Below are 11,573 nucleotides of genomic sequence, written 5' to 3'. Positions count from 1 at the left end.
GGTTTGGTACAATATTTCTTTTCTAGAAGTCCAAATCCATCCAAATTAAACTTAGCATATACATACATTCAATAGTTTATGTCACGCATCATTTTCACCCTACATACATTGATATTGCATCAATATTTAAGTTTCATATGTAAGAATAAAATGTCAACTATCAAATATCAGCATTTCAACTGACAACATATTAACACTTAAAATGTAGCTTTAATAACAATCTTGAACATTAGCTGAGGTCAGAGACTAAAGTGTGACAAACTTGAGCATTTTCATTACGACAACCCTCATTTTTCCACATCGTTCATTTGGTTCAGGGAAACGAGCCAGTGAAAGCTACTGAAGTTTGATCCGAGGCAAAACAAACATTTCAAGTTCACAATGAATATAAACAACACGGGTTATTAATCACTCTGCCTCCGACACTTGTATGATGACAGTTATTAATTTTACAAAGACAGATGAAGCACACAAGAAAGAAAGAAGTTTCTCAACAGAGGCTCTTCGGGCCCTTCATGAGCAGTTCTTCCTGCCATCGGGGGGAAACCGTTGCTAACTTAGGTGGGTGTGATTGGACTGCGTCAGTGTTTGGGTATGTGATGTGAGTCAAGTGGTATCAACATGAATGTCAGTGTTTCACAGCAGTACATAGTTGAAATGTAACTTTATCGTCTTGTTTCAATGCTGTCAGTGGTTGTAATGTGTGTCAGCTGATGAGTGACAGGTTATAGTTGGTGTGGGTAACTTGATGGAGGTTGAAGATGCAGATTTCTGCAAAGAAGGGTTCCATATGCTCCACGACTGCTAGGTGGTCAAAGCAGAAGCGGACTGTGTTGGGAAATTAATGTGCCAGGTTTTCTCAACTCCTTCTAACCACTAACTTACCAACAGCTCTGGTGGGCTGCCAACTCAAAGTGTCTGAAGCATCCTCCAGAGTCACCTCCCACACTTTTAAATTGAATGTCTACCAAAGGCAACCCACACATCCTTTGTTGGTCTACAAGGTTACCCAGGTAAACTGAACCTGACCAAATTAGAAGCAGCTCAGGATGTCTTTGTTTTCCTCAACAAAGGCCAACTTTTGCAGACAATGCTGCAGCAGGTGTGATCTCCTGTCTGGATTAAAAGGCAGGGCCACTGAGTTCAGCTGGAAACAATCACACAGCCATGGGTGTCAAATGTTCTAACTTAGAAGAAGTTATATCTGATGCCAGGAAAATGCAAGAAAAACAGTGATCAGACCAGTTTGTCTTCTTAGTAACTTCACACATTGTTGTGATTGCATTTGTCAGAGGTTATGTTTTCACACATGTTTGGTAGTTTTTCAGCAGGATTACACAAAACCTACTAAACATATTTTCACAAAACTTGGATGAAAGATGGGTCTCGGTCCAGAATAGACCCCATTAATATTTTGGTCCTTCAACTATCTGGATGAAGGTATAGATCAAGGAACTATTCTTCTCAGTTTCTTTAAACTTTAGAAATAGTGTGTTTTTAAACACCTTTTTGTTAATTTCTTGGGGAATAATGAATAATCATGTGCATCCAAATAAAATCAGGATCTAGAATTTTTGATTATTTGATCTGATATTGGATTAGGCTTGATTGAACTGAAGGGGACTGTTGGCAAAGGTATGCACTCTGCTGATCCTCCCACCTGACATGCTGCCAACCGATCCACCAGAGCACCAACTAGATATCAGTCCACCTAGATGGAGTGAAGTGCAGAAAACAGTGCACAGGGCAATGGCCTCATCAGCCCCAGGCCCCAATGGAGTCTTGTACAGGCTCTACAAGAATCCTCCAGATGCAAGAAGTGCTGCACTTCCTCTGGAAGCTCATGAAGGTTGTATGGCAAAACCAGGAGTTACCAACATGCTGGTGGAGGGCTGGAGGAATCCTTACCCCAAAGGAAAAGTACTCATCAGTCGTTCAGGCAAAGCCCACATGCCTCCTCTGCCAAACCCCAGCAACACTCAAGCACAACTTGGTGGGCTACAAGACCAGTTTAACTCAAAGACGTTACACCCGGCGGCACAACCAGGTGTTGCGCTGTCTTGCAGCAGTGCTGGAAGGTCGACAGGCGAGTGTGAACACCCTCCCTCCTTCCTCCTCCCACTGGCCGACAATGATATTCATCCAGGAAGGCGAGGGCCCAGCCAGACTCTCAGCCTCAAAACCAGATGCTGGATGGCTATGCAGGGCATGCGACTGGAAGCTGTTGGCAGACTTAGGCCAGAGGCTCTGCTTCCCAGCTGAGATCGCGTAGACAAGTCTCGGACCAGACCTCTTACTATGGACGGCCTCACTCCAGCTCGTCTACATCATTGAGATCAGAGTGCCCTGGGAGGATGCAGTGGGGGAGGCCTTCAAACTGAAAAAAAGCTGAGAAAGCCAAGCTGGCAGCTGATGCACAAGATCGAGGCAGGACAGCATAGGTCCGACCGGTGGAAGTGGGCCCCATCGGTAGGCAGTGCCAGGCCTGTCCAGAGCTGCAGAAAAGGGGAGTCAGTGGCTGTGGATGAAAAGAGGTCACCTAGTCCCTCACGTGAGCAGATGGCATCTAAGGGGTGAGCCTTGGACGCCAGGATCCACCGCTGAACCCTCTGGAGGTGTCACGGGCCTATCAGCGATGATGAAAGAGGGTGCCCCCTTGATACCCCGGAGGATGCCATCTCTCACTTGACCATCGCACAGAGGCTCTTAGCAACTTGGCTCAAGTATGCAACTAGGGATATTAACATCTAGTCCTACAAAACAGATCCAACTAGATTGATACTTTTATTGTTGATTGTTCTTAAGTAACTTTACATCAGAATTCTAGATGAGCTGTTTGATATGTTACAGTGGGGTTTTGCTTTAGACCCAAATGCAGAGATCGGAGGCAGGCAGTCAGGGTGTAAAGGAATTTATTTTTGCAATAGCCTGAGGATGATAAGCTGATGAGAAACAGGTGTGCCTTTCCACTGGTCCAAACACCGCTGCTACGCCCACAGACAAACACACAGGGAAAGGAGCAGGGGAGTAGAGGGGGCTCGGCCGGGGGGCTCAGTGGGCTCGAGGAAACAAGTTTAAGCAAGGGCAAATGAAAGTAGGGGTGCATCTTGAGTGCTGGAGGGAGTTTGAGTCGGGCTTCCGCAGGGTTGATAATTTTGACTAACTGAAATACCTTGAATATACCTGGGTTCCAACTCACGAGTGTCTGTTTGGAGGGGAAGATCCTTGGAAGAAAGCCACACTTTCTGACCCAGGGTGAAGATAGGGACTGGTTTAGGATGTCTGTCCGCCAGGTTTGGTTCTACACAGCTGACTGGAGGAGGGCATTACAGGTTGCTTGCCAAGACTGGCAACACCCCTGCAGTTGGTCCTGGACAGACATTTGTTTATTGACTATTTTCCCCCCAATCTACAGATTGCTTCTTTATTCAACCTTCAAATATCAGTTTTTTTGGAAGCATGTAATGTTCGCAGGCAAAGGGAGTTAAATGTCCACTCAAAGTTCCTTTGTTTTTTTTCATGGTTTATTTCCCAAAAAGCAAGCAAACAAATGAAAGGAATCCTGCATGCCTCTCCCGCTCAGCTAAAAAACAGAACCCAACCCAAATGCATCATGGTCCTACATCTGCCATTCTACCTATATAACCTAAGGTACCTACAGCATTACCCCAAATTGCTGAGTTGTAATTTGACAAGTGGCCAGTTTGTACATATTCATATATCATTTTGAACAGATTACACACATAAATGAAGATAGATCATACTGTAATACATAAAAGTAGAAACAGTTGTAAGGTTAGATTGAATCCCATGACAGTAAACACAACACCTGAATAGCCAGCAGCTGCAGCACCAGCTGTTCATCCTTCAATTTAAGTTGCATTTAATATAAAACTTTCTGTATGTAAGATACATGCATTTGTTTAACAGTCCATTTAATTAGACACCTGACACCCATCATCAAGAGCTTCATATCTTCAAACTTAAAAAAACAGATCTTATATTCTGCTCACACAGTTGTTTAACTCTCGAATGTGGGCAGAGGTTGGTATTTGACCTTTGACATTTTGGTTTTGTACATGACCACAGCACTGATCATGCCGACAGCTGCAAGAAGACATCCAGCGATGAAGACCAGGTTCAGGTTCAGGTTCAGGTTCATCACTGGAGGAAAGAGAAGCATAATGTGAAACCACTCTCAAACACGGCAGGCGTGCTGCTCAGAAAACACTCCCTGTTCTCATTACCTGGACTTTCAGCACCTTCTGCTGATCTCTTTAAGCGGAGGGGACCCTGGGAAACCAGGTGCCTTGAAGTCTGGGTGACAACCTCTCTCTTTGCGATGTTGTGACCACCTGGCTGGGTGGAGTTGATGCATCCCTGTGCACACCTGGTGTTGGGGTTCCCTGCTTCACACATCATGACTGAACAGCTGATGTACACCTGAATACAGGACACGCTGTCATTTAGCAGACATACACTTCTCTTCTTGTCAAACAACTAAGATAAACAGCTGTCAGACCCCAAATAAAAGATGGTGCCTTGGGTCAAACATGTCAGTTCTGGGTTTATTAAAGATACTGTTATGTTTTGGTCTATGTAATAGTTTTGCCCCTGTTTTGTCTTGTGTATTCACCTCTCCTCAGATTCTCCCCTCCCTGCTCGTTTGGTTTTGTCCTCCTCTCTGATTGTATACCCCCACCTTGATTACCTCCACCTTCTAGAGATTCCTGTTACCAACCACTGCCTGTTTACCCTTCAACCTGCCTCTGCCTGACCCCTGTCAGATTTGTTTGCCGGCTCTGTCTGATTAGGTATACTTGATCTTAAAGACTATTGCTTGCCTCGATCCTATGTCTATCTTGCTATGGAGTCCAAACCCTTGTGGTGATAGCCCTAGTCATGATAGATAGATAGATAGATAGATAGATAGATAGATAGATAGATAGATAGATAGATAGATAGATAGATAGATAGACAGATAGATAGATAGATAGATAGATAGATAGATAGATAGATAGATAGATAGATAGATAGATAGATAGATAGAAGGAGGAAATTATAAATTCGACCTAGTAATTGAGGCCTAATCACAGAGACATTTACAGTCAGTTCTCCCAGTCTAACCATATAATCCATCCCTCACCTGGTTATTCTGACCGATGAACTTGAAGGCCTCCATGCTGAACTTGAACTGTGTTTGGTTGTCAGGGGTGTATCTTTGAATTGTCGAGTCCACGTTACACCTTAACAGAAAAAGGAAAAAATAAAACTTGACAACCTCCTTATGCCTTACAATCGATATCATTAAAGGGGCAGAGCAGAATAATATTCTATTGAAGGGATCTACATGATGGGGAAAAATTCTCATGTCCTCTCATACAGACCCAGACGCTACTCTTTTCCATATGAGGGCTTAAACTAGCCATCTACAGAGTAAAACGCATTAAAGTATTTAGTTCACCTGTCCATCCACTGTCTACAATTGGATGGATAGATGGAGTCTATAGTAGCAAACATGCATGACGGAAAAGCATTCGCACTCACATCCATGATGACATGCGATTTGTTATGTCCTCTGCCGCCACTAGAGGGTGTACTCACACTCATACTTACCCATTTTCAATGATGGTGTATTTTGGCCTGGAGTTTGGGTTGTCATATGGTGCAGCGGTGCAGGATTCCACAAACAGCTCGGTGTTGTTGATTGAAGAGGTGGCCTCGATCTGCATGAAAACCCTGCTCCCTATCTCGTACTCCAGAGGGTACAAATTTGGATCCACCATGGTTCTGAATGTGCTGTCAGGATAGAACTCGAACCCGTAGGTAAACTTGCCGTAGCCTTTCTCCCAGACCGTTACGTTCGGCCTGTGCACGGTGAAGCTCTGTGACACATTTCCCCGTTTTGGGTACTGACAGCAAACCTGCACTTCCAGCAGGTGTTTCCTGGTGATCACATCCGTCCCTCTGTCAATGGTGGTGATTTCATTTGTGAAAATGAGGTTGTCATCATCTTCCTGTAGAATAAAATTCATATACCCGGTCATCATACTGCTGAGAAGAGAAGATCACATGAAACCAGCAAATGAACCTGAGTTACCTCGATCTGAGTGCCACAAGCGTTGAGGGGGATGACAGCGACGACATGAGTGCTGTTGGAGTGTCTCTGGAGGCTGCAGACGGTGTTGGTGGGGTCATTGAGTCGCAAATGATCCTCACTGAGTCGAGGGAATGAAGATTTCTCAATCTCTACTGTCATTGCGGACTCACTGCAGCTCACATAGGATTTAACTAGGGCAAAGACAAACATTATATTTGTCAATTATTTATACACATTATGCTGAAGAGCAGCTCAGGAATGGCTGAAAGAAAGTGACGAAGAGTTCAAAGCATCAACCGGACCTCCAAATTCACCAGATCCCAATCATAATGATCCTGTACAGGCTGTGCCAGAACAGCTCTGATCCATGGAGGTCCCAACTCATAACCCACAGCATTTAAATGAACCGCTGCCAACATCCTGTTGCCGGACACCACGAGAAACCCCATATGTCCTGTGTCCAAAACTCGATGGGTCAGAGTTGAGTTAGAGGGATCGGACTCATTATCAATCAGCTTCGTGTCTGCGGAATGTGGAGGCCAGTTCAGTGCCTCAAACTCTTTGTCCTGTTATCTGGAATTTTTGTAGTTTGCAAGATTGCAATGCTCGGCTGAGGGGAACACTATCATCAGAGAGTACCACTGCCATGAGGGAGTGTACTTGGTAGGCAACAGTGTTATGGTGGGTGCTGTAAATCAAGTGGAAGGTTTTGTAGTTAGTAGTTTTGAAGTGTTCCAACCCTCAGCTGTTGCCAGTAAAGACGAGTTATTGCTTTTCTGGTAATCCTGCATCCAATTGATGGTTTTGTATCGTAGCAAAGATAACAGGAACACAGCACTTAACATGAGTCCAGGTCTTGCAGTTTCAAAAACTGTTCTCTCATGCACAACAGTTACACTGCCATTATTTGATGCTTTAACACAATGTTTAGCATGTGTTAGCACATTGGGTGAAAACAAACCATTACAATTTTAGTTACACAACAAAATGTTGGTACTAAACACTTGAACTCACCTATTTGATCCACGACGTCCACCACAACACACCTCATCTCAGACTGGTAGATGCTCGACCTGGAAAGCATCAGTAAACAATGTTGCAACATTTTAACTGAGGAGGATCAGTTTGTTTGGACTGACCTTGCTGAGACAGGTGGCAAATTCTTACATATTGCACCTTTGAAGTCATTATGTTTGTTTTTGTCTACTAACTTTACTTACATGTAAAGTGACAGATGTGAAAATATTAAGTGACTGAAACCAGACTTTCCAGTCTTAACAGGTTTTCCTCTGATTTAACCATTTAATGAATTACATTTTACTCTTTAAATCTTGGCAATTTGATAAGTTTTGTTTTTTTCGTAGCTTTCCTAATTTTCACTTTCTCTCGACTCTGAGCTCACCCTGCCATGGCTTCAACAGCAAAGCAGATTGAGAAATAATTTCCCAGTTCGTCCGTGATAGGTGTCCACCTAATGGCAAAATCGCCGTTTGTGGTCCTGTGCTTGCTGATATTCAAGGGCCCACTTATGATGATATCAATCACTCTGCATGAAAACAAAAGAAAGAAAACACAGACTTCTTTAATCTGATGTTATTTCACCTGCTGAAATTATAAAATTGTTTTCTCTGCCACATTGATCTCGTTGATTCTTACTTACGTTGCTGCCGAAGCTTGTGCTTTGACTTTTATCTCCAGTTCTTTGTTGATCTCTGCCTGGATGCGTACTCCATTTGCAGGTGTTGGGGGCAACAACCTTGGCAAGTAGAGCCCCTCCTGACATGATGGAGCAGATGGGTCCACTGGAGTTGAAACAAATCAAATCAAATTTAAAAAACAAAAGCAATTGTTCCACTACAGTTTCTTGACCAAGACAAAAGTAAACTGAAAATTTACAATATAAAAATTGTCAATAATTTAAAAAATGAAGTGTCTGGTTTAGCTTTTCTGGTGACCACCATGTGTAACATTACATATGAGGAAGTTGCCTGAGCTGCAACATTCATAAATGTTTCCACTCAATGTCTTTAATATATTAAAGAATAAAGATGTGCACATTAATGATATAGTTAGAAAATTATTAGAAGTGAAACATGACTTACCCAGAAAAGAGAAATGCAAAGGTAGTTTACTGAGAGGATTATTGGCGCCAGTGTATGTTGTGGTTGTTGGGGTAGCTGTGGTTGTCTGCCACCACCACCATGAGGTTGTGGTTGGAGTTGTGGTTGTGGTTGTGGGTGCAGCCGTAGTTGTGGTTGTCTGCCACCACCACCATGAGGTTGTGGTTGGAGTTGTGGTTGTGGGTGCAGCTGTAGTTGTGGTTGGCTGCCACCACCATGAGGTTGTGGTTGGAACTGTGGTTGTCTGCCACCACCACCATGAGGTTGTGGGTGCAGCTGTGGTTGTTGCTTGTCTCTTTGCCCTCACAGGTAGTGGCGCCCTGTAGGACCGGGATCCATCATCGTAGGTCAGACTGATGCTCCTTTTTGGGAAGTCCTCCACAACCATCTCAAATCCATAAACTCTGCTGTCAGCAGGGGCGGAGAGGTAGTTTAATGTGCAAGAGCCCTGCGGATGTGAGCAAGTACTAGTTAAGTTAGGCATCAATCAATTCATCAATAATCAGTTTCCTCATACCTTGTTTATGAATTTGTTGACTAACCTGATCTAAGTCGAAGCCTGAAGGTGAGGTGCACGCGCTGCACTCCACAGATCTGATGTTTCCATATCTGCATTGAACGTTGTCACGGTCAGGATCAAACGATGGTAGTTTGTATGTCCGTGGACAGTTCTGGGGCACGCTTGAATAGAAAACATTAACAGTTAGTAACAGTCTTTTGCAAAGTGGGTTGGCCACGTTGACAGTTTGGTACAGTGACACCGCATGAACAAACTACACACAGAACTGCAGTAAAAATCAGAAATGGGAACTTGGTTGAATACACAACTGGACAATGGTAAACTTCTCTCCATCTTGCCCACAGACCCCCACTCTTTTGCCAAATGACACAATATATACACGTGTATGTACTTCCTCCTACTGTTTTCTGAACATTTTGATGTTAATAAAATATAGTAGATTAGTTATAGTTATAATATTAGGTATAGTTATAAATATATTTGCTGTTCTTTGTTTTGATTTCATGTTCAAAATGAATATATCAACCAAATCAATCAAAGCCAGTCATTTTTATGTGACATTTTGTAAATGATTCTGCTGGAAGATCTTTTGGTCTGTAGGAAACATTCCCGGTAACAATGTTTGCAGTCTACGTTTTGCTTTCAGCCCAGTTATTCCAGGACATCTCCCACAGGTTCCCACAAAATTAGACTAGACTAGAGACTAGTGATCAGAGTTTAACTGATCTGTTTCACCCTCACTGCAGGGAACTTACCGTAGGAGAGGAAGAATGGCGATGTCTGGTGATCTGTTTGGTTTTCCAGTGTCAGATCTTGTTCCCAAATCCACAGAGGTCAGTTGAGACCAACTGTTTAAACCGTTTCGGGTTTGGACCCAACAGCAGCTGGATGTCCTGGTATGTGTGGAAACAATGTTCTTGATTAATTATGTGCAACTGGGAGACTTAAAGCAGGTTTGACTATGATGAAGCTTCACAAACTTCACTCAATAAATAAAGAACAGCAGCAACAATATTAATCTGATTTAATGAAACACAAAACTCACTTCAAATTAAAAGGTTTGTCACTCGTGACTCTTCTTGTTGAGACCGTTTCAGTTTCGCACCATTGGCCAATATATTGTGGTGCATTGGTGCTGCTGTCGAGTGTGCCTCTCCGATAACTGGTGCTACTGCCACAGTTGCCATTGTAACAATACCAGTTAAGTTCGTGATTGCAAAAGGTAAAGGTTTCCCTGCTGCGAACGTCAATCTGTGGAACATAGATGAGATTAATCAATTGTGCAGTTGGAGAACCCTGTTTTAAAATGACATTGCATTATATTTCAAGAGGGTTTATGAGAGGTCATAACTTCACTGCCTAAGGTGCAAGGAGTCAATTTCAGAAAACCTAGAACATTTATTCATCATTGTAAAAAGTTTCAGCATCATCATCAAAATGGTGACCAGTGAGCTCCTTCTTCATCTTAGGGAAGAGGTGGTAGTCTGATGGGGTCAAATCAGGTGAGCTGGGCAGGTGGATGAGTTCAGATCTGTATTATGGATGGAAGCCATCAGCACTGTGGACTGTGGGGCTGACTTCCAATTTTCAATTACCTGAACTCTGTGAGCTTGTTTTGGTCATTTCACAGCAGATGTTTTTAAAATCAGAAAACCAATAATATTACAATATGTCGATGAAGTCATTGTTTGAATGTGGACATAATTAAAGGTAGACAAAAAACAAAATACTAATATATATCATCTTGAAAATTCTCCAGTTGTGATTCGTTACATTAAGACAAAAATCACTTTTTTCTCAAAAATGTGTTTTTTCTTTGAGTTCAAAGTCTGAATTCAAGTGTGTGTGTGTGTGTGTGTGTGTGCATATGTGTCATCATGACAAAATGTGGTTCTGCAGACACCATGTGTTGTAGGAACAACACAGAGCAGCTTTGAACACTGAACATGAACATATGATCATGCTGAAGGTTTATGATGATGGCTGGTGTTATCTCAGATTCTTTATCAACATACTAAACACAAGAGTATAATTCATAATAATTAAGCACTCATAGAACAATCCATATTATTTTTTGCTGTTTCTGTCTTCTGTCTTTTCCTGGTATTGCATGTTGCACCAAAAACAAGAGACATCAGCTGTAAAAACTTTTATATATTTTAAATAACTTCCTTGAAAAGTGACAGAATATTTTAGGTTCTTTGGTATGCAAACAAGATCTGTATCAGTGGGATTTTTATTGTTTCAGAGAGAAAGATATTCATCAGAATTTCCTCAGAGAGAAAGTTTGAATTCTGACTTTAGGCTCAGAAATCTGCAGATCTTTTTTTTTTCATTTTCCATAGGATAAAAAAGACTCAAGGCTGTTTTGAAAAATGGTCTTAATTCGCTTCTGCAGAATAACAACAATAACAACAACAACAACAACAACAACAATAATAATAATAATAATAATAATAATAATAATAATAATAATAATAATAATAATGGGTTAGGGTTAATAATATAGATAAAGTGAACATATAAATCCACATGTTGTCTGTATTTCATGTTGTGTCTCATTTAAAGTTGAATCACTCACCCTGTGTGAGCCATCAGGGTTTTTCCCCTTGTAGGTGAAGGTCGAGGTTGCACCATAGTGATGTGATGCCGAGGCCAGCGAGACCAGGAGCGGCAGCAGCAGGATCACCAGTGTGGAGGCCATGATGCTGCAGACTCTCCTCTGTCTTCAGATTTGTCATCTGCAGGGTGTTTATATATACCTGCTGGAGAAACTGATGAGCAGTCATGCGGGTTAAAAAGATATGTGGACCCGTGGTCCAGCTGCAAAACT

General features: G+C 42.3%; 1 protein-coding gene across 2 annotated transcripts; it reads right to left on the bottom strand.

Moving 5' to 3' along the window:
- Positions 1-3,506: 3,506 nt before the first annotated feature.
- On the bottom strand, positions 3,507-11,455 carry LOC119017593. 2 transcript variants are annotated; one of them, XM_037094335.1, is made up of 14 exons: positions 11,322-11,455; positions 9,786-9,991; positions 9,496-9,633; positions 8,763-8,901; positions 8,355-8,668; positions 8,203-8,282; positions 7,761-7,902; positions 7,503-7,646; positions 7,115-7,173; positions 6,101-6,291; positions 5,617-6,017; positions 5,147-5,246; positions 4,248-4,443; positions 3,507-4,164 (listed from the first exon to the last, which is right to left on the bottom strand). In XM_037094335.1, exons 1-14 carry the CDS (start codon positions 11,442-11,444, stop codon positions 4,022-4,024), a joined length of 2,376 nt encoding a protein of 791 aa, XP_036950230.1. In that variant the 5' UTR covers positions 11,445-11,455; the 3' UTR covers positions 3,507-4,021. The 2 variants fall into 2 exon arrangements, with proteins under 2 accessions (XP_036950230.1, XP_036950229.1); XM_037094334.1 differs by having other exon boundaries at positions 8,203-8,668.
- Between the last annotated feature and the right edge of the window lie 118 nt (positions 11,456-11,573).

Source organism: Acanthopagrus latus, chromosome 4 (assembly GCF_904848185.1).
Source record: "Acanthopagrus latus isolate v.2019 chromosome 4, fAcaLat1.1, whole genome shotgun sequence".
NCBI lineage: Eukaryota > Metazoa > Chordata > Actinopteri > Spariformes > Sparidae > Acanthopagrus > Acanthopagrus latus.
This window is presented reverse-complemented; position numbering and strand designations above follow the sequence as displayed.